Source organism: Rhinolophus ferrumequinum (genome assembly GCF_004115265.2).
Source record: "Rhinolophus ferrumequinum isolate MPI-CBG mRhiFer1 chromosome 5 unlocalized genomic scaffold, mRhiFer1_v1.p scaffold_110_arrow_ctg1, whole genome shotgun sequence".
In the NCBI taxonomy this organism is placed as follows: Eukaryota; Metazoa; Chordata; class Mammalia; order Chiroptera; family Rhinolophidae; genus Rhinolophus; species Rhinolophus ferrumequinum.
In genome coordinates, this window is record NW_022680355.1 from 3761033 (window position 1) to 3785654 (window position 24622).

General features: G+C 35.2%; 1 protein-coding gene across 1 annotated transcript in view; it reads left to right on the forward strand.

The window, feature by feature from the left end:
* The window catches only part of MRC1 (mannose receptor C-type 1), a 78901-nt gene that overhangs the window by 25329 nt on the left and 28950 nt on the right, over positions 1-24622 (forward strand). Inside the window, exons 5-14 of the mRNA XM_033100789.1 lie at positions 904-1017; positions 3835-3981; positions 7873-8055; positions 11146-11303; positions 12894-13004; positions 16603-16718; positions 18850-18998; positions 21219-21418; positions 23840-23967; positions 24457-24544. Coding sequence (XP_032956680.1) covers positions 904-1017; positions 3835-3981; positions 7873-8055; positions 11146-11303; positions 12894-13004; positions 16603-16718; positions 18850-18998; positions 21219-21418; positions 23840-23967; positions 24457-24544 — 1394 coding nt within the window. The remainder of the gene's footprint in view (positions 1-903; positions 1018-3834; positions 3982-7872; positions 8056-11145; positions 11304-12893; positions 13005-16602; positions 16719-18849; positions 18999-21218; positions 21419-23839; positions 23968-24456; positions 24545-24622) is intronic.

Here is a 24622-nt window from a genome sequence, read left to right on the forward strand (position 1 = left end):
TCTGGTGGTCCTCAAAGCACTCTAGAGAAAGAACCCTTAATTAAAAAGCGAACAGCTCCTTTGCTCCAGTGACTTGATGCTAAACTGGCAATCTGATTTCACATTCTCTGCAGGGTTACTGCTTCTGCCCAGCAGCCCATACAGACATCACTGCCATCATTTCATCACCCTTACTTCTGTTTCTAACCACAAAAATTTTGGGACACCCTATTTAATCCTCAATTCCTGAATCAGATTTATAACTACATATGTGCAGGATTAGCATTACAGAACTGAAATAAAGAAGTGAAACTTGGCTCGTTACTCTGATTGTTTTTGCCGGTTTCCTTTGGTGCTGGCTGGAAAACAAATTGGACCTTAATATAGAAAAAAAAAACGACCAGCGTAATATTGGACATAAGTGCATTTTCTATTATAACCAAGTTAAAAAGTAGGTATATAACCAGTCCAGACAGCACATGCCGAAAAGTTAAGAATTAAAATGTTTAGCATGTGAAATTGATGCTTTCTATAGGAATACTAAAACAAAATTGGTCTCTCAAGCACATTAGAGAAAAAAATTGTGGCTGGTGCTCATTTGCTTTAAGTCATATATTTAACATTAAGTTTGAATTTTGTTTTGAAATCACACTTTTGCCAACCCTACTTCAACATATAATAATAATAATAATAATAATAATAATAATAATAATAATAATGTCAATAGCTTACATTTATTGGGCACGTACTATGTGTCAGACCATTTTAATAATTCATTTGATTCTTTGAAACAAGCCTAGAAGTGCCTAAAGCAGATGAGGAATGTTAAAGGATCCGTATTTCCCTTAAAGCACTTAATTCTGAATTCGATTTCAGTGTCTTTTCCAGATGTGACTGGTTTCTGTTTTCCCTTTGTTTGTACAGGATTAACCAATTCCTTAACTTCAGGACTATGGATTGGCCTTAACAGTCTGAGTCTCAACAGTGGATGGCAGTGGAGTGGTGGCAGTCCATTCCGATATTTGAACTGGTTACCAGGTAGGGTGAAGCTTGTCAGTGGTTGAATTCATCTAAGTTTAATTTATCTGGATACCATGGGGACCGTCACCATCTCACGTGTAGATCTCAAAGAGAAGAGTTTGGGAAACTTCATCAAACACAATTCATTTCCCACCTTGATTTGAAATCTTCCCATTAGATTTGAATATACTAAAACTGTAAGGTTATGCCGGCTTCCTGGGACAAGGACTTGTGGTAGGATTATCAAACAAATCAAAACAGGTCTCTGTTTCAGTATCAATTCTTAGAGGATCCTATATTTGCTAGGTATAAAATAGTTGGTGGGATGGGTGATCAAGCCTTCCACAGCTTTCAAATTTTTCTGGAGGACAGAAAATCGTCTGAACTAATTATTTCTACGTTGTCATAACATACAAGTAGCAGAACATAAAAGGAGACAAAATAATAATTTTGCTTCACATATACAGCAGTTATTCAAAGGAAACAAAATCAATGATAACAAAAAAAATCTCATCTTATTCACCAACACCAACCAGGCACTCAGTTGAGTATGATTCTGAACCTCCATGCCCACCCCACTCCTACCCCATCCCCACCCCCAAACCAATCTTAGTTTATTACCAAAGAGTACAACGAACAATTAGTGATGTCTGACATGTATGGGGGAAAGAAAAGGAATAGAATATGGGTCACATCTTCATTTCCAAGTTCTGCTATGGAACATACTGATGGGGTGGTTGGTTTTTTTTTTCCATACACTTAGACTTCTTTGTTAAAGGCTTTGAATGGATTTTGCATTTGTTTTCCAGAATTAAACTCTCAATTTTCTATATTATTGACTTACGCTATTAAAAAAAGGAAAACTTCAGTAAAATAATATTCAGAATAGATGCTGAAACATGAGAGGGAGTTTTTAGAGGATATATTTTGGTTTAAACTGCTTACATTTTTCTATGAAATATCACTCTCAATGCATGATGGTTACAGGGTTGTCACTAAAGTGTTACGATTAGTATCAGTTCTATTTTCCCCTGGACGTGGGAGGTAAAAACTGCTGCAAGGGAATGTAAGATCCCCTTTTTCATGGATGAGGATTTGAGTTGTCTGCCTACTCACTCAGTCAAATTAAACTGGAGGATACAATTGGGCTCAGTCAGATGACTAGACAATTAATAATCATTTATGAGGGGAGGAGAGTTTATTCTTCTTTGTTGCTTAATCATTGGGCAGGTCATTTTACTTATTACTCATTTGGGTGGTGATGATTGTAATATTTAACCACCTGCATTATAAGAGTTCAATGAGAAAATTTGGAGGTTGGTTTCAGTGCAGGTGAGAAATGAAATTGGAATAGTAATAAGAAAAAAAGAAATGACCTTCCTTACTAAACTAAGTTCCTGAGAAGTAGATGCAAAATTAAATCACCTTCTGAAATAGTATGAGGGTTTCTTCAACATAAAATTAGAAAGCTTGTGGGATATTCGAAATTGTTATTGTATAAATTGTTCAACAAGCATTCAATTGAGTGCTTATTACTAAGTAATATGTCTATTAAAATACATTCACACTTGAAATGAGGGTATTTTGTACAAATGATATAGAACTATGAATTTAAATATATAACTATGGTAACCATTTAAAGACAACTAATACATTAAAGTTGGTAATGGTATAGTGATAAATAAATGTCTAACATGATTTTCTAGTTTATATATTAATAACCAATAGCTATAAAATATATAATTGTTTCTTGAAAATTTCTTTCTTCTACTGACACTGACATCGTATCTGTTAGTTCAGTCATACTGTGAATTTGGTCACAATATCAACATCTTTATCCTTAAAAACATCTTTATCCTTATCACTAACAAGTTTTTCTTTGTGTGCTATTCAAGCGACTTTCAACATTTTTTGACAAAGGCTTAGGGAGCAGGTAATATGATTTTCGTATTACCTGGGGGGAGTGAGATTCAGGTCGAGGTCATACATAGGCCAAATCTCACAAAGCAGAGTCATTAAGAAAATGTGGCTTATTCACCTGTCTTCAGGTGTGAGAGGGAGCTAGTTTTTAGAACACTGGTTTTGAAATCAGAATGTAATGAAAAAGCATGAGAGATGTGGATACCCATGCATGTATTTGTTTACATGAGCAAAGTTGACTTTATCTGGTTCCTTAATCAGTCTCCAGTAAAACATGGGATGAGGGGTTAGTTGTTAAAAATATTCTTCGCAGGCTGCGTTGAAAATCTTGAGAAAGAATTTTAGTTCTCGGCATACTCGATCAGCATTTACTCGGGCATGTTGCTGCTTCCAGCAGCTGTTCCCTTGCCTTTCTCCTGTCTATTGTCTTCCTTTCCTGTCTCCTCTTTCTAATCGGAGAAAGTTTCTTCCCCATGTCCAGAAACTCTCTAATCTGGTGCTCACAGTTTGGTAGACTTAGTTTTGTTGGTAGGTATTGACAGTGTTTCATAGGGCTGGTTTGGAACACCAAGTATTCACTGGTTACCTACCTCTCTGTCACACGTCACATAACCCTGTGTGCAAATCACTCAGGCTTTGAGGTCTCGCTTTATCATTTGATATTGTGGGGAAAAGTTATTTCAAAGAAGCAAACTTGCATATTCAACACTTTAGGCATTGGAGAGATCCAACAACAAGAAAACAGACACTCAGCATAGCTTTTGCTCTACAGTCAGTAAATATTTATTTGTGAATCTATAACAAAAGACAGAACGGGAATCCATTCAATGCCAAGGATGAAGAAGTGAGACTGAAGAGGTTACCTACTTGTAATACCTATAAGAGTCCCACTTCAATTTTTTCTTTTCCCCACAGGAAGTCCATCAACAGAACCTGGAAAAAGCTGTGTGTCACTAAATCCCGGGAAAAATGCTAAATGGGAAAATCTGGCGTGTGTTCAGAGACTAGGCTATATTTGTAAAAAGGGCAACACAACTTTGAATCCTTTTGTTATTCCCTCAGGTAAGTGATTTATGTGATCTGAAGTGTATAAAATATTATAATTAAAAGATAAAATTACAACCTAGTCATAACTGTATGAAATGACATGTTTTGTGGATAATTTATGGAACAAGGTTAATGATATTCCTACAAAATTTCTTTTTATTGGTTCCTACTTACTGGTCACATTTCCTGAGTGTGGTGTGGTGCTTAGGTGTGTGCAAAGCATATGACAGAACATAAATAAAAATTTTATTTTCGCTGCAGCCTTTTGAGGGAGTTATTATTATTCACACATCCTAGATGAGAAAAAAAGATATTCAGAGGGTTTATAAAACTTGCACATGTGACAAAATTGGAATCCAACCTAGGAAATAAATATCCGAAAGAAAAATTTTTTAATGGCCTCACTGTTTAAGGGTCTATCTGGGCTCCGATCCTATTCAAATTAACATTGTACACTGAAGTCTTCATTGAAAGGGAATAAAAATCCCAAAAGTGGTAACTGAATTTTATATATAGTCTAGACCTGAGGGAAAAAATTCAATTATGCTCTCTACTATAATTTTGTAGAAGAATTAAACTACTAAGGCAAGACTGCATCCTTTCTACAAATCGGTAAAAAGCAAACAAAGTCCATTTTATTTCACAATTAAGCTATTTTTAAAGGGACACTTAGTACTTTAAAGAAATGTATGTATGTATGTATGTATGTATTCTGCTTGGGAAATCTGATGGTGTGGCATTGTAGACTTTTTTCTCCTTGACTTTTAAAAACAATTTATTTGATTTTAAAATATGATTGACGTGGCTGGAAAATCAGAAAGCACCAAATGATAAATAATAATATTTCCTTCCAATCTCTTACTTCTACCACCCAGTTCTCCTTTCTGGTGAATAAGTGTTTCTGGGTGTATATCCTTTCCTAGTTATTCTATGAAACAAGTATGTTTATAAGTATTTTTGTCGGTTTTATTCAGGGGCAGCATACTATACATATATTCTTTAGTTTTTCACCTAATAACTAATTTTGGACCTCATTCCATGTAGTACACAAATAGCTCCTGTGTTCATGTTTATGGTTGCACAATGGCCATTACAGACAGAAAGACTCTCTCTATTTTTTGACGAGTTCTCTATTCAAGAACCTTTAGTTTACTTCCAATTTTTTAATTATCATAAACAATTCTACCATGAATAATTTTACACACATGTCATTTCACATGTGTGTTAATTCCTAGAAGTGGAGTTGCCGGATCAAAGAGTAGGTGTGTTTGCACTTTTAATAGCTACAGATATGGCCGGATCTCCAATGGGAATAGGTGAGAGTCCTGGCTATTGGGTCTGGTCACACTTTTCAGTATCACCATTATGACTGTGAACGTGCCTCAGGCAGACCTCAACCATTCTTGTATTTCATCTCTTCTAGCCCTCCAGTAGGAGAAATAGTATAATTCTCCCTCCTTGGATGAGCTTATCCAATTCTCCTTCAGAAGACTTGGAATTGCCTCTTTGGGGAAGAGAAGAATGGTTATTTTATAGTTTTCTTGGTCCAGGAGGTGGAATTCTGTTGACTTGGCCTTGTTACTTAGCCCCCCTAGTTTTAGGTTCCTTCTCTGTGAAATGGAAATATTGACAATCGTTCTTCCTGTGAACATTTGTTCACATTGTCAAGCACTCAGTAAACTATTCTTATTTCTTTCCTATGCCTCACCTTGCTTCACTTGTTATTGGTTCTTACATTTCTCTATACTTCCTGGATTAACCATTCTCTCTCATGTATGAAGTCAAATAAACCAGAGCTTGACAAAGAATATCAAAGGTCAAATTATGCAGCACATGTGACTGGGGACCCCTTGGGTGAGAATTCCACCTTGGGCCTTCATGGCCCTTGTAGTGATATCCTGTTTGTCCATAATTCCTGGGTCCCTAGAGCTGCACCGTTCAGTTCAGGAGCCATTTATCCACAGGTGGCCACTGAGCACATGAAATGTGGCTCGTTCCAACTGAGATGTGCTGTCAGTGTGAATTACATACTGGACAAAGACTTATGAAAAAAAATCATTTTATTGATTACGTGTTAAAATGGTATTTTGGATATATTGAGTTAAATAAAACATATTACTAAAATTAAATTTACCTCTTTCTTTTTATTTTTAGTTAACATGACAACTAGGAAATTTAAGAGTTTACAAGTATGTGGCTCACATTGCATTTCTGTCGGAGAGCGCTGCTCCCGAGCAATAAGTGACCTTTTGTAGCTTGTCCAGGGAACTTCCCTTCACTGGTGGTTTTTATATTTGAAAATATCCTTAAAGTTCATCTGCTCAATGTTTGAAGCCCTGAGCATTTGCTGACATTATTTGTAGCTTCCTAGGCAGCAAAATTAAAATATCCCACCAGAGGGCTCCAGAGGTATACAAACTTTTTTTTCTTTTCATTTTTCTGTTTTGTAACCGTTGGAAGTTTACAGAATCTAAATTGTAGGGAGGGAATACAATTTTTTAAAATATGCTTATTTCTATTACAAAAATATAGTGTTTGGTCATCATGACTGTCTATTTAGTTGAGTGACTACTGTACCCAGAATCCTGGGCTTTGACAAAGATATTGCCGATAATCTCAGCCTTAAAGGGAAAATGGGACTGACACATTAAACTCATAACAAATATTGTTATGTGCCCTACATTGAATATTTACTAAGGCAGCACATTTGAGAACGTTAATATCAAATTTCAATATGTACATTGACATTCATTTGGTAATATAGTCCTTTTTACGCAAGGTATGTTGCTAAATCGCTGTTTAAAATAGCATGCATAAAATGGTAATCATAAGTGCAGTATAGCAAATGTAACTTTAATTCTTTTTCTGGACCAACATGCATATTACCCTTAGCATGTGCCATGCCCTAAGTCAGTTCTAGGGCACACGGGATGAATACGGTGAGTCTCTGCCCGTGCCATCCCCAGCTCGGTCCCGTGATAGTATATTTTCGTAATGGATAATTAAGGTTCTGAAATTTGACCATAACAATTAGTAGAATGTTGGCCACTATTAAATAATAATCGTGTGGCGTTTTTAACTTACAAGTCACGTTATCGCAAATGCTTTCCAGTCCAGAACACAGTGAGGATGGGTAGTTTAGTATGAGTATTAATGTTATTTAAAATGTTTTAAATACATGGATACTTCGGTTCATAGGATGTGACTGGCCCAAGACTACACAACTTGTGGCAAATTCAGATTTTACCTGAAAGACTTCTGAATCGAATCCCTGTGATTTCGACAATATCATACATCATCTTTTGGGAGCAAGTCAGTGGCAGTGGGTCTGTTCAGAGCTTCCTGCTGCTAAGGTTTCAGAGGCTCCTTGGCACCCCGCCTTCCCGTTTTATTCCATTTTAACACCTCTTTCTCATGCCTGTTTAATGAGTCTTGCCTCTCTTCTGAGGAATGATTGGCCCTCTAATATCCATAGACTAGATGTACACTGAAATCTTTAAGGAATGTATGATATGTCAAACCTCGCACCTCCAGCATTTACACAACATGCTTAGTACAGGTTTGCTGATGACAAAGTGCAGATAAAATGATACAGTCTATTATATCTTCATGTGGCGAGGTAGATAAATTTTTTTAAAAAACACAGAGATTTCCCTAGCATTATTTTTAAAATGAAAGATGGATTCATATACGTTTCAGTGTAAAAGCAGACACAGTCTCGTTTATCTTTTGTGAATATGCCAAAAAATGAAAACTAAAGATGGCCTTTATTTGCCCGTAACTCTGAACTGTTTTTTATATAGCATGATAGAAAATGTTGTTACAATAAAAAGAAAAAAGAAGAAAAAGAAAAAAAACCTTCCCTTTTAAATGTTTCCCAAACTCTTTTTTTTTTTTTCTTTCTAGAAAGTGACGTGCCTGTTAAATGTCCGAGTCAGTGGTGGCCGTACACAGGTCACTGTTACAAGATTCACAGAGAGAAGAAAATCCAAAGAGATGCTTTGATTGCATGTCGGAAGGAAGGTGGCGATCTAGCAAGTATCCACACCATTGAGGAATTTGACTTCATCCTCTCTCAGCTGGGATATGGTACGAACTTCCATCAATAACCGGCTTGCCTCCAATCTTTGAGCATCTCTGGAACATTTCATCATAAATGCTAAATTTTATAAATTCAAATTAATGATTCAATTACCAATTTCATATATTTAGTCATAAATACCAACCATGCCTAAAATGTTAAAATTGTTTAGCATTTTAAAGAATTTTTCATCCCTAAGAGCTAATTTGATTTATTTTTCTTTTAATATGTAATCAATTCATGGATAATTTAAAAAATATTTTTCTATATGTAATCTGGACTCAGAAAAGTCTACCTTAAACTTGTCGATAGTATTTCAGTTTTTGTAATTATTTGTGTATGTATGTATGTTTTCTTTTCTGAGGCCTATATTTTATCTCACAAGAAAGGTCTCAAAATGAATCATCTCATGCTTTGGATTTTATTTTCTTTATTAACCTAGCTAATGCCGCTAGAATGCTGAGCAGGGAAAGAAATAAGATATTTTGTTGGAGTAGTTAGATATTGGCCTCAGCCTATTAAAGAAATTTATGTCTTCATTTTAGGGACATAATATAAGACATGAATAGAAAATGTACCAACCAAAATATTGTAAAGTTTTCAAAAATTGAAAAACGCTTATTAAAAAAAAAAAAACAAACGTGGGTAAAATGAGTTGGGCATGCTTATCTTGAAGAGGAGAAGAATGTGGAAGAGCCCAATGATAATGGATCCTCTTGCAGTACTTGCTGATTAAATGATTATCATTTTCTGCTTCCACTGATGAGACTTTTGAAGCGCTGCAGCTGTTCATTTCTAGCACGCAAAACAAGAGGAAATGGATGGAGGCGATGGTGGGGACTGCTTCCTGCCACTTCCTGCCCACAATTGATAGGAGAGGGGGTAGGGAAGAGGAAAGGACCATTGACAAATAGAAGAGAAAAATGGAGTCGTTTCAGAGAAAGATTTGAAAGATTCCCCAAATGCTACTCCTCCTCGCTCCTGTGCCAAATGGAATCCTTTCTTCTCTGCTTACCTCACTTGAGTTTACTAGGCCATGATAATAGACTGCGGCAGCCTATGAACGATTTCTTGATTTTTTACTATTTACTCTCCTGGAGAATTCAAATCAGACGATAATAATGTAATCAAAACGGATCTATCTGGATAATATCATGACATGTAAGTCATGATACTTATAGTAGGTACTAAAATTTGCAAATAAATCAGTGAAAAACAGATTAGTTATAATGTTCTAGGGCTAATGTGCAAATTTTGTTCTATTTTTTGTAATATGATGTAGTAACCAGAGAACCTTACATGTTTATTGCTATAATTATTGGGGGAAGTTGGATAACATTTTAAATTCAGCTTGAAAATGAGTGAATTTTCACTAGGAAAACATTTCTTTTTTATTATTGATAAGGACTTACTTATTTACAACAATAAAAATAATATCGATAACAGTAAAGAAAGACATAAAATTAAAATTACTGTTTCCAAATCCCAAGCTTAGCTTTTGTAGCTAGTTGAGATGATATCTTTTAGGTTAGTCATGGGAATACAGTGCATAAATTGGGACCTGCACACATGCATTACGATTACATCAAATGAGAGAGCTTCCATAGCCAATTTATAAAAATCAGCCTTACAACTTTATACTCACGTCTTACACATTTTGGTAGGTCAAAACTGTGCTTAGGAATTAGAAAGATAGAAGGGGAGAACAGTTTAGTCAGAAAGATGTCTGTCAGAAGCTCTTAATACTTTATTATAATTGTAGAACTTGGGAGTTAGGTCTTCATCAGTTTTGAACCTAAATCCTTGAGGTGTCTGTGAGATCATTTTGAAGTCTGTATTGGCTGCTCAAAAAGACCATCATCTGCCAAATTAAGTGAAAGGAAAAAGGATTATCCAGGCAATGTCATTCACTCTTTATAGTGCTGGAAACATCTGCTGGGACTGGCGCCAGGCCAGTCAGGGACTTCTCCAAAAGCAAAGCTGAGTGACAACTGTAAGAGGAAACGGGTTAGGGAAATTCCTGTATAGTGGCATTTTTCCTCTACACAACATCATCTTTAAAATCCTTTGGCAAGTAATTTTATGTTACCATTTAAAGACCATCAGTCAAGCATTCATGATGGAATTCCCAGTAGTGCAAATTAAACGGATATTGAATTGTGTGTTCTTTCATTTGTTTAAAATTTGGAATTGTAAGTTTTTAGCCATGAAATCCTAGCCTTCAATTTTGTCCCAATTTATTCATGATATTTAGAATTTTTAGAATTATAACTATTGATAAAATCAATAATGCTCTTCATAGGATTTTAAAATGAAAGGATCACATTTTATATCTAGACCTGGTTATTTTTGTTTTAACCTTTATTTGTTATTTGGGTTTTTCTTGTATTTCATGGTGAAAATAATTCCACATCAATTTATATTTCTAGGCTAATAAATAAATGCCAAATGTCAGGACACAGCCCAACTCCTTGGTTTATGCATCTTCTCACTGTATAGGTCATTTTCACTCCTAGTACAGTGATTGAGCTTTAACAGAAATACCTAGAATGTTCTTGTTAACAACAGTTAGTAAAATAAAAGTGGTTTTTAATATTTATTATTTTGAAACATAACTTAAGACTTTTAATATTTATTATTTTGAAACATAACTTTTAATATTTATTATTTTGAAACAAAGAGATTTTTATATACATAAGCTGCCATATTTCCAACACAATGAGTGAAGCTGGCATGGTAGTAATTTATGACAAAAAAGAAGCTCCACAAGATAGAGGGTGATGATAGACCCACCTCAATTTCAGTTTTGCACCTCTCAGGTGATGTACTTCGCAGTAGCACAACAAAACAATTGTCAGGTTCACAATGTGAAGAATACATTACACAATCCAACGATAATAAAATTGACAGCATGAAGTATAGTTCACATCGCAATCTACAGCAGGTAGGTCAGTTAATAGGATGGTCCTTTATGATAGTTATCATATTAACAGAGGTGAACTGTTGTTAAAACAGAGGGACTTCCTTTCCTGATAACATCCTGATCTCTGAAAAGAAAACTTGGTGTAAATTGCTGTTGTGTTTTTCTTCTTGTTTAGAGTCAGACGATGTGTTATGGATTGGCTTAAATGACCTCAAGATTCAAATGTACTTTGAATGGAGTGATGGGACCCCTGTGACATTTACCAAATGGCTTCGTGGAGAACCCAGCCATGAAAACAACAGGCAGGAAGATTGCGTGGTCATGAAAGGCAAGGTGAGGTAACTTTAATGACTGACTTCGAGCAGAGGCCACAGAGGATTTCCCCACTTATTACATGTGGTTGTTTAGATTACGTCTAGTCTAGGTTAACCTGACATAGATCAAGCTTGAACCAAAATTCAGATTCAATTTCTTGAATCTCTCTCAATTGTTTAGCAACGTCAAATTTTCAAGAGGCCCAGAAAAGCAACAGACAGAAACTTTTGGGTCAAGGATAAAGTTAACCAATAACTAATACTCATATATTGATCCTGTGCTAGGTTCTAAATGATACCATGTATGTATGGGTTGAGTAATCAATTCAGAGCTTTGGTTCTACTTTCAACTGGTTGCTCTGAATAGATGTAGACCTAGTTAGATCTATTCTGGGTCCCACAGCCGGAATTCAGGGCTTTTGCTTTTTTTTAGATTACATGGAAGTGCCAAATATGAAAAGATTGCTTCCATATCCTAAGTATGACTTTGGCAACTGAAGAATATCATCAAATTCAGTTTTGTTAATAGACGATGAATGTGGTGGTTAAGAAGCAAGGTTTTGATGTGAGAAGTATTTCCTCCTTTGTGAAATGGGCATAATAATTGTACCCAGCTCGTATGGTGGGTATAAGGATTAAATGAGTTAATACATATCATGTGCATAGTACTTGACCCAAACTTATTGTCCAAATAAATATTAGCTACTGTTTTGTCATTGTGGTTGTTTTTGTTGCGATTAATTGAAAGCTTAAGAAGAGAGTAGGTGGAAACTACCAAAAGAATAGGCAGAAGTATGTCCTGGAAGGAGAAAATAGAAAGCATCCTACTGATGCATAGAGTCAGAGAAAGAAAGGTGGGTTAGGAACACCCATTGAGATTGAGAAAACATGTATTCACCAGGGAGTGGGAAGACCAAACCGACCATTTATAAACATCTCTCTGGTGGAAGGATTGAATACTAGAGGACACTGTGTAGAGACGGAGTGAGAGATGAGGAATTAGAGGCACACATTTGTGCAGAAAACATTTTTCAAGGTGTTTGGAAGTTAAGTGAAGGACAAGAGAGGTCATTTTACCATGAAATTTCTAAGGAAAGGGGAGAGGATGGAACTGGAAGCAAAGCTAAAGTTGAAGCCTTAGATCCAAGAGGACAGTCATTAAAAAAACTTGGAAAGGGAGGAAAGATGCCTGGTTTCAGGTGTGTTTTCAAGTTTGTTGTGTTGGGCGAGGCAGTGTATTCTGGATGGCTTTACATGTACTTGCTTAACTTGGTAACAGCTGACTGTAGAGGCTGCATGCAAAACTTTCTTTGGCACCATCGCTTACAAAAATTTTAGTTTCTCTGTAGACCCCTCTAAATAGTGACTTGGACAGCTAAGATATAAAAACATATGGGGGCTACAATCTCCTTTTACATCTTTGTAGCTAGATTCAGATTTGCTGATTACTTGTGAAACGTCAGTTTACCATGGCTTTTTTCATAGGTGCCATTTTTCTGTTAATAGCCTTAAATCTTTGTTTTTCTTTTCCTGAGGCACAATTACAAGAAAATAGCATCAAAGTCAAACAATTGATAATCATTACGTTTTTCCTCTTTGCTTTCCGCAGGATGGGTACTGGGCAGATTGGGCCTGCGAACGTTCTCTTGGTTACATCTGTAAGATGAAATCACAAACCCAGGGGCCAGAAATAGTGGAAGATGAAGCAGGCTGCCGGAAAGTGAGTATAGAATGTGCGTGATGATTCCAGATCAGGAAACAGTCTATGATACACTTGGCTTTATTTCTGCCCATGAAAGTGCTTTATTACTGTCATAGCGAGCCAAAGTTTTCAATGGTTTAAATATTCAGTGGTTTATTGTTAGTTTTTGTATCATTGTTTTCGCTGTGATTCAATTCTAAATATTTTCAATTTCCATTATGATTTCTTTGACCCATGAATTGTGTGTGTGTGTGTGTGTATGTGTGTGTGTAGGTGTGTGTGTTGGCAGTGTTGAGTGTTTTGTTTCTTAGTTGCTAAATAATGGGGAGATACTATTGATTTTAATTTCACTGCATTGTGATCATATAAAGATATAAAGTCCTTGTTGTTTTATGTTGATATTTTCTTTATGGTCTAGTTTATAGTCAGGTTTTGCGAATATTCCAGGTGTGCTTGAAGAGATGGTCTTTGGTAATTGGGTTCAGGGGCGTATATTATATATGCTGACTAGGTAAAATTTAGCAATTATATTATCCAGATATTCTATATTCCTAATGTTTTGTCTACTTGACAAAATAGTCTTCTTGCATTTCTGTCAATTTTTGCTTTATATACTTTGATATGTGTTATATCTTCCTAATGAATCAGTCCTTTCATTATGTAATTACTTTCTTTCTTTATAATAATGCTATTTTTGCCATAAAGTCAATTTTAAATAATATCAGTATTGTCACAGAAGCTATCTTTTGCTTGGTATTTTCCTAGAACCTCTTTTTCTAATGATGTCATTACATTTTAGGAATAATCTTGTGAATATATATTTACACTTTTATTTTTAATCTAATTTGATTAATCTAATCTGGCTTTTACCTGGCAAACATGAATTTAGATTTGTTTTGTATACTTACATGTTTGGATCAGTTTCTACCATCTTATTTTGTGCTTTATTTTGTTTATATTCTGTTTTCTTTTTTCTCCTTTCCTGCATTGCATTGGTTCTACTGAATATCTTTATGCCATTTTCCTCCTCCACATGTTTGGGAATTATATATTCTACTTCTATTTTTTAAGTGGTTAACCTTAGGTTTCTAACATGCATTCCTGACTTGAATTTAAAGTTAATCACTGTCTCTTTCTGCTTCCTGAACAAAATGAAGATTATAATTCCACTTAGACTTCTAAAAGATGAAAAAGAAATGGGGGCATTCAATATTATTTTATATTAATTTCAGGTACACAGCATAGTGACTAGACATTTATATGATTTAAGAAATGATCCCCTGGCATTTGATTTACAATAAATGATTGTAAATTAGTGACTAGTGTAGTACTTACCTGGCACTATAATGTTAGACTCACAAGAAGCTGAAAAAAAGAGTACAGAGAATTCCCAATTATCATCCACTCCACTTCTCCCACTGATAGCATCTCACTAGAGAACATTATCACAACCAGGTAATTGACAATATTATTAACTAAACTACTGGTCTTACTTATATTCCATTCTTTAACTCCCCACTCCCAGTTAGTTATCTTTGCCATTTTTACAGGCAATTAGACCTGGATTCGCTAAGACATTTATTGATTTCTTTGTTCAGTGTACACTTTTAGCCCACTCATTCCTCCTGACTTAAAATTCCTTCTTGCCAAAGTAAATAGATCTTTTAGTAGTTCTTTCTCTTGGGATCTGAGAGAGGAAACCTTTGTCTGAAAATGTCTTGAATGTATCCTCATCCTGCATATTAGTTTATGTAAGTCATTTTGGAATCCTAGATTGACAGCTGTTTTCTGACTGTGCTTTGTATATTATTTCATTTTCTCCTGGCTTTTACTTTTGCCGTTGCAATTCCTGTGATTAGAGTAATCCTTCTTTTTTTAAAGTGTGTCCTCTATATTTTCTCTGATTGATTTTCAGATCTTCTCATTATGTTTGTCATTCTTCTCATTATGTTTGTCATTCTGCAGGCTTAGTCCAATGTATCGAAATTTGGATTGATTTTATTGGTTGCGTTTGGAACTCGATTTGCCTCTTTAGTTTGAGGACTAGTATCTTTCAATTCTTGCAAATTGTCAGTCTTTAATTTTATTCTGTGCTTCTGACTTTTATCTTAGATTGATGTTCTCATTCTATTTTCAATCAATATGTTTTTTTAATCTCCTTTCATATTTTAATTCCTCTGCTCCATTCATCCAATTTGCCAATCTTTCTGCAACCCTATTTTCTACATTTAACCTGGCCATTAAGTTTTTAACTTTGTATTTTTCTTTTCATGAAATCCTATATTTTGTGTGTTCAGATCTTCTTGTTCTTTGTTCATAGAATTTGATCTTTCATTATTGATTTATTTTCTTCTTTTGTGACTTAATCTCAAACATGCTGATTTTTATAATATTTTCCCAGATTGTGTTATTATGTTAGATTGTTATTATGTTAGATTGTTGTTCCCTTAAAATGAGACATTTTCTCACATGGTTTGTAATTTTTTATTGTTAATTAGTTCCCACCCCAACCCTCAAATATCATAGTCTTACATGACTTGTGTTGTAGAAATATTTATGTTGTGTGGTTTTGCATTTTACTTCTCTAAATACCCGAGATTCTCCTTTTGTAGACTAAATTTTGCAATTTTATTTATTTATTTTTTTTGGCTGTGAATGCTCATACAATGTGGATAGTGTAAAATGAAAACCAGCACCCATCTGTGGCATGGGTTTGGTATTTTCCCCACAGAAGAATTTTTTTCCCGCACCCAGAACCCCAGGCAGATGACAAGAATCTCTGTCATTTCCTAGTTCTGTAGCTAGAATGTTCTTGTTCTCTTTGCTCAGAGGGGCTATCTGTAATGGGTATCATCTTTATGCAAAGATTTCAGTTCTAGCTCCCTGCCTCAGCTGGGCTGATGGCCAGTTATCCTTGTCTGCATGGACAGTAGAACCCCAACCGCTAGTCCCTAAGACCTAATCTAGGTTTGATACACCCTGGGCAACTTCAATCTCAGCTGATACACTTTCCGTTCCAGTTTTTAGTTTCTTACTTATTTTTTGTACTTGGAATGTCCCCTTCTTTCATTCAAGCTGTGGTATGGATTTTTTTGTTTATCGTTATATTTTCATTTAGTATTTCTCTGTGTTGGAAGTATGGGAGGGGAACCACGCCAAATTGTGTTGCCATAAATTTGATGAGTACTCTCCCAGCTGACATACCTTGGGCTCACCACCTGTTATTGGCCTCAGTAGGCAACAAGGCTTGCCATTCTGCAAGTTATTTCCTGTGGTTACCTATTCTAAAACCGAAGTCTTAGTTATTCTGTTCAGTTTCCTCAGGAAACATTTCCCAAATCATTTTGTTGGAGGATGCCCCCGAATTGGAGAGAATGAGTGCCCTCCCCCCATTTTGTACCATGATTTGTTCTATGAGGAACAATCCACTTATTTGTATTCATGGAATGGTTTTCAAATGACTTGCAAATAATTTGAAAATGCAAAAATGCATTTCAAATTATTCAGATTTGAGTTCTTTAGACACTTCTCTTGTTTATCAATTTGTGTTTCATAATATATTATTAAAATAATATCTAATAAACATGCATGGAAATCTGCTTGATAACATTAACAGGGCTGGAAAAGACATGGCTTCTACTGCTACATGATTGGACATACACTTTCAACATTTACAGAAGCTAACCAAACCTGTGTGAATGAGAAGGCTTACTTAACAACTGTTGAAGACAGGTATGCAACAATTTATTTTAAAATGTCAAATGATGAAAACTTTTCAGAAAAGCCTAAGTATCAATGTGTTCTAAATTTCTGAGTAAATTACATTGTGATCATGAGGTATAGTTTGTAAAAGTAGAAGAATTGAAAATCATATTCTCATTTGAATTCTTCATTACAAACATTATAAAATAGTTTGCTACTTTTAGTACTATAAAGCAATATTCAGAACTATTTACTCATGCACTAGTAAATGTAGTTTATGGATTTAACTTTTTTCTATGTCTATTTTTGGAAGCTGGGAAAGTAAGTTTTTCCGGTCAAAAATCTCACTTTCTATCTTTACCATTTTTTCCACCAAAAAGTAGGGCAGAGAGATTTACTAAATATTTTATTCATTTTTCCCATTCTTCCATTCCCTTCTTTGCTTTGCTAGGTTTACTAGATTAATAGATCAAGAAAATCACATGGACTTAGAGGATTTCATGTAACTTTTGACCTTAAGAGTCCCATCTATTTTTAAGATTTTAGTATTCATTTATTTCCCTCTTTTCAAAGCATTAGAATAGGTCCAGGAGAAACTTAAAAGAAATTTTTAAATGTCCATTCTATTTGCAGTAAGAAGGTAAAATATTGTGTTTTAGTACAATAAGTATTTCTTGATAATTTTCTTTTCTGTTTCTGAGCTGACATACAACAATGAAATTGAGGGTAAAGTCCACACAGATTTGTATTATCCTCGATAATGTAATGACCTTTGAAGTTATTTAGCCAAAAATTGTGTAGAGCATTTGAAATATTTGAAAAGTGGACTGATTTTTAAACAATGTATTTTAAAACGCTATAGTTTTCTCCTTTGTATTTTCAGGAATCTCTTACATTTTGAGGAGGGGTAGAGAGAAATGATTTGAATATATTTGAATGATTTTATTCACTCACCTATATAGTATTTTTCCTTTATAAGATCACGGTTCCTTAGTGAAATTTGCATATCAATGACACATAAATGTAACACAATATATTTGAGTTACCAACTACATAATAGCTCAAATATAGAAATGAGATACTCTTTATGTTGATAATTAGAAAAATTTACATTAATATTTCTAAAATTGCTTGTAGTTAATTATTTTATTTATTTTATTTTTATTTTTTAAATTAGTTTATTGGGGTGACATTTGTTAGCAAAGTTACAATAGATTTAAGGTATACAATTCTGTAATACATCATCTATATATCACATTGTGTGTTTACCACCCAGAGTCAGTTCTCTTTCCATCACCATATATTGGATCCCCTTTACCCTCATCTGTTATGTTGATGCAAAAGTAATTGTGGTTTTTGCAATTGTTTTTAACCTGTTAAACCGCAATTACTTTTGTATGAACTTAATACCGCCCCCTTCCCCCCTTCCCCTCTGGTGACCACTGAACTATTGTCTATGTCTATGAGTTTTCGTTTCTTCATTTGTTTTTCTTGTTCTTTTGTTGTTTTCAATTTTATATACCACATATCAGTGAAATCATATTTCTCTACTTTTTCTGTCTGACTTGACCTGAATAGACATACATCAATTTCTCCAGAAGACATACAAATGGCCAATAGACATATGAAAAAATGCTCATCACTAATCATTGGAGAAATACAAATAAAAACCACAATGAGATATCACCTCACACCAGTTAGAATGGCTATCATCAACAAGACAAATAAGTGTTGGAGAGGCTGTGGAGAAAAACGAAGACTCATATACTGTTGGTGGGAAGGCAGATTGGTGCAGCCACTGGGGAAGGCAGTGTGGAGATTCCTTAAAAAATTAAAAATAGAATTACAATATGATCCAGCAATCCCTCTCCTGGGTATCTACCCAAAAAATCTGAAAACATTTATCTGTAAAGACATATGTGCTTTGATGTTCATTGCAGCTTTATTTACAGTGGCCAAGACATGGAAACAACCAAAGTGTCCTTCGATAGATGAATAGATAAAGAAGTTGTGGTATATATACACAATGGATACTATTCTGCCATAAGATAAGATGAAATAGTGCCATTTGTGACAACATGGATGGATTTTGAGATTATAATGCTAAGCGAAATAAGTTAATTATTTTATTTTAAATTATTTTATTACTATTGTTTTTTAGATATGAGCAAGCCTTTCTAACTAGTTTCGTTGGATTGAGGCCTGAAAGATATTTTTGGACAGGACTTTCAGATGTACAAAACAAAGGCACCTTTCAGTGGACCATTGAGGAAGACGTTCAGTTTACTCACTGGAACTCTGACATGCCAGGTATGAGCAACAATTTAGCCTGTGGATTTCATTCACCTTGGACATCCACTGGGAAAGCATGTTACTCCTCCATGTACCTTTCCAAATAGACAGTATAAATGAATTGTGTTTTCAGTATTTTATATTCTATTCTCTTTTTGTTTTTCTATTTTTTTTTACATTTCCAGTTAGTTTGCCGTGGTAAAAGAAAACAAAGAGGACACAATCTCTAGGTTATCGGGTACTGTTCTATTTGAAAAGTATTTATGAAATCCTGCATGGTCACAAATGTTCCAAATGGTTTACTTAATTCTAAAAACTTAAAACTATACTAAAGGGATATAAAACTTTCAATGAATAGAAATATTAGTGTGCTTGAGTTGGTGGAGCAAAGATAGTGCTTACATAGAACTCTTTCTATATCATGTATGTGTTGCCCGGTTTAGTCCTTTATATAAGTTAGATTGTATTTTATCCTTATAAGAAACCTGCAAAGCAAGTTTGCATATTTTAATTTTAAAGATGTAGAAACTGGGACTCAGAAAATTTATATCACTACAAAGACTCAGACCATGGATTTAGACTAATCTGTGTATTTCTGAAATCTGTGCTATTTGCACTAACACCACCCTTTCTCCCTATAAATTTTGATTTGCTTCCTTAGTAGGTAGCTTCTGAAATAGCCTCTGAAAGATTCTTTACCTTCTTTTTACACTGGTGCCATAACATATGACAACTGCCAGGAAATTCAACATCCTTTTTGCAAATGTTTCATTGTGCCTGGACAAAAAGCTAAAGACGGAATAGCTCAAGAGTATGAATTTACTGCTTAGCCTAACAAGTCCTAATCTTCAGTTCTTTTCATTTGTATTCTCAGTTCTCTATAGGAAAATAGATCAGTAAACTGGATAGTGGGATTCTTGTTTAATTATTGAGTGTTCTGAAAAAATAGTAAGATTTCAGTTTACTTCTAAATAACTGGGCAATATTAAGAGCTGAGTGCACACTTTAAAGAAAAAAATATTAGGAGTTGTTAGGAGTGATCATTCTTACTCTCTAGGATGCACTCCTTAATTTTGCTTGTATTGTTCACTCATTAGTAGGATTATGAGAGATTGATCTGGGAATGTCGTTATGGAATAAAAATGAATGAAACAGGAGCCATAGGGAATCAGGGACCTTAATGACAACACTTTAGAAAACATGTATTTCCCCAGAACTTGAGTTGCTCTAAACACTTTTAATGTCCTTTAAAAGAATAATAATAAAAGATGACCTCATCTTCGCAGCAAGGAATCGTAATGTTTGCCAAGCTCTACCTTAATTAATTACTATTTGGTAATAACCATGACTGTAAAACAGAATTATAAACCATCAAGCTTAATATAGTCCTCATTTTGTTCTATGTACTTTTTTATCCATGAAAACATTCATTACAACTCTGTAAGGTAGGAGGTGCTACCATGTTTCCCCAAAAATAAGACCAAGCCAATCAGTTCTAATGCATCTTTTGGAGCAAAAATCAATATAAGACCTGGTCTTATTTTACTATAATATAAGACCCGGTCTTATATAAATAATATAGTATAATATAATATGATATGATATGATATGATAAATATAATACCGGGTCTTGTATTAATTTTTGCTTCAAAAGATGCATTAGAGCTAATTGTCTGGCTAGGTCTTATTTTTGGGGAAACATGGTTTTTGCATTTTAAGATGAGCCAACAGGTTCCGAGTGACTGAGTAATGATGAAAATTCCCAGCGCAGGTGTACCTCATTTTGAAGTCTGTGAAGAACTTCTGTTCTAGAGGATGTACACAGACCCGAGGGAACAAAAATATCTAGAAGAATTTGTTTTAAAAAAAGAAATGTTAAACCATTCTTTTTGTTATTATGGTCAATTTTATTATACTATAATTATTGTATCATTAAATGTCCATATGGGGGGACACCCTGCCAGTAGTTAGAAATACAAAATGTTATCAAAACCTTTGAGATCATAAATTCAGTTGCTATGTGACCTTTGGAATCATAATTCAGTTGGGGACATAGGCCACACAAATAAAAGGTAAATAATGGTTCACATAGCACAAATGAATTGCCAAATGCTGCAGGCTTTTCTCATCACATGTAGTTTTGGCCACAGAATCAGACCCTCAGGTTTGAGCGGTCTCCTGTAAGCATGGCCAACCTTCAGCAGCACCGTTTGAGTGAACTGTATGTATTTCATGCAGGGCGAAAACCAGGCTGTGTTGCCATGAGAACTGGGAGAGCAGGGGGCTTATGGGATGTTTTGAGATGTGAAGAAAAGGCAAAATTCGTGTGCAAACACTGGGCAGAAGGAGTAACTCGCCCGCCAGAGCCCACAACAACACCCGAACCCAAATGTCCAGAGGATTGGGGCACCTCCAGTAAAACAAGCTTGTGTTTCAAGGTAAGTCACAATTACTAAGCTAATACAGAATTGGGAATATACTTCAGCTTTAGGGATCACCTAAAGAATTAAAACACAACAAAACCCAAAACCACCATGCCTAGGCTTCACCTGTAGAAATTCTGGTTTTATTGATCTGGGAGGAATATAGGACATCACTTGTTTTTAAAGAGCTCTCCTTGGTTCGATGCTAGTGACCAGTTGCATTTAACACCAGGGAACATAAGGCACAACACAGACACAGGTCACAGCAGGCTTTCTTCCAGTGCTTTCCGTTCATCACCCCTCTCTCTGCATCCCGCCTCTCTCCCAGGCTTTCTGACACTAGTCTGAGCTCGCATTTCTTTTCACCTTAATGAAAATTTCTTCTCCTCCTCATTGTCTCCCATTGCATCTCATTTTCGCTCTGTTCTTCAAACCCTAGCCTTAGTTAACTGAATTGATAAAGGAATCTATACTAATGCCACAGGGGTGTCCTGAAGATAACGCTCCATTGTTCTGATTTAACCCCTGATGATTAGGGCTAATGGGAGTGAAGGCACTGCTAAGCAAGGGCACATGGCCATTCAGCGCCCTTTAAATGACAGTGTGATCGATCCGCTGCTGTTATTTTATGCAGTACTAAGCAGCACCGTCCATTTTCTCTTAATGCAATCGAGTTCACCCAAACAAATAAACAAAACCCCCAGCGAATTCAGCATTGGGTCTTTTTCTCTCTCTCATAAGTCATATCCATTCTAGAGAAGGTGGTATTTAGCCAAATACAGAAATATACTTATCTACTCCTTAATGATATTATTCTCTAAAAGTCCTGCTCTCAGGGACCTCTGTTATTCAATCCTTTCAATGGCAGATGGCCATGGCATGCCTTGTAAAACAGTTAGGCAAGGTTGATGAAGAACTTGAATTACTATAGTGTGTGCCAGAAGGTTGTTTAATGTCTAACTGGAGGGGTATGGCTTGTTGAGTAGGAAACTCCCATTAGTAGCAATACAGACTGATGAACTGTTCAATCCAGATTAGCTGGCGTGGGCTAAAAGCATAATTTATATAGAAGGGGATGTATTGAGCCAAGACAAGAGAGGATTTTGTAAATGGACTGAGGACCAACACAAAGCCAATCAGGTATTTCTTGCTGCCTCTGGACACTTTTGAGTCACTCCAGGGAGGCCAGGCTTATCCTATACACAGCCTGAGGGTGGTAGGCTACTGAGATTTATCGCAGCATTTTGAGAGAAGCAGCAGCGTCCTGCAGAACTGGGAAGCGAAGCAAGTTTCTATCAGACGTTATCCAGGTGGATGTTCAATAAACCCTTGTATGTGCTTCATTAGAAAGTTTGGAGTAGGGTTTGTTTGGAAATACGCAGACCATCTTTGTACAGATTAAGATGTGGGAACTATTAATAAAATTCAGCTGATAGTTGATTGAATTAAGAAAATAAAATCTTATATCACAGTCTAACAAGTCAAGGTACTCACAGGACTTGGGGTTACTGACATGGAAACTTACTCAAGACACCTGTGTCCAGATAACTCAAATTAGGGTCAAGGTGAGGGTCACCTTGGGTTGTTTGATGACAGCTGGGCAGCCATACTCTGTTGGAACGTTGAAAGCAAATCCCTTTCTCCACAAGCCTTGGGTGATGGAGACATGACTCAGAAAAGATGAATAAAAATTATAAAAGCTGGTAGAGACAATGAACTATATCATTTGCATACTGATAGGTGTTTCCCAGACTGTCACTGTGAATTCCATGTCACTGCAGTCCTCTGGATAATATGACATATTCCCTAAATTATTAACCTATTAAATTGAGTTTAGCTTATAACCCATCTTGTTAGATACTCTGCCAGATGAGTGTCTGTTTTGGCATGTGCTCCAAGAGTTGTGAAAATATACGTCCATAGGAAAAAAGACAAGGCAGTTTTGAAAGACACTACCAACGAAATATTGAAAGACTGCCAGGTTATTCATTATTTAAGCTAAACAAGATAACAATCTGTGGCACAACCTTAGGGAGGTTATTATCCTTAAAATGTGCTTTATTCATGTTTACTTTGTTCAAAAGTTGCATTTTTTCTCCCATCTCAATGCCACTTTTCACATTTAACCAAATCAATCCTGTCTTCGATAATGAGCTTAACCCATATGCCTAAGGCTTCTAAGATCATAATCTAATTTCTCCTGTGCTATCAAATAATTTTATTTTCTAAGGTTTTCTCAACAAAATGATCCCCCAAATTTTATTCCCCAAATATTCAGTCATAAATTCATTTTTAACCAAGAGAATTATATTGTTTTGGGCCACGGCAATGTCTTGCTTTTCTATAAATGAAATCTCATCAAAAGTGAATAATTCTTTTTCTTGATTTGATAAGCTATGACATGTAAAATAACATCTGAAACCATATCATTTTTAGCTGTTTACAAAAGGAAAATATGAGAAGAAAACGTGGTTTGAATCTCGAGATTTCTGTAGAGCTTTGGGTGGAGATCTAGCGAGTATCAATAATAAGGAGGAACAGCAAACAATATGGCGATTAATTACGTACGTATGTTTTCTATGTAATACTCCTTTCTTTTAACTATTTGGTGCTAATGATGTTGAAAAAATTTTTACATTTCTGAAATTGTTGGCTCATGATACTACTTTGAGTCCATGTAGCATATCCCAAGTCCAGGGGCCCTTTTAAATCTAGTTTCACTTCCAAATGCTTTAATTTTGTATAAATCCTATGAGGATTGGCTCTATAAAAGTACAAGACATTCAATACATATTGTTAAATGAATAAGTGAATGGCTATCTTTCAATGCTTTACATTGATATATTCTCAAATTTGGGATTCTTTTTGGGATATTTGTGGGTTGTACCAAAATGTGTATCTATTTCATAATACTTACATTTAGTCATTGAATTTACCTGTGTACTAACTAATTTATATTTTGGAGGTAACTTTCAAATTTGATGAGTCCTCATAGGTGACCAAATTTGTTTCATGCTATTGCATAAGCTTTCTTTATATCTTGAATATTGCAGGGTTAGTGGAAGCTACCATGAACTGTTTTGGTTGGGGTTGACGTACGGAAGTCCTTCAGAGGGCTTTACTTGGAGTGACGGTTCTCCTGTGAGTAATTTGATTTAATATATCATTTGTTTACTTCATCACATAGTATTTATTATCCTTGGCTTAATCCACACTTTT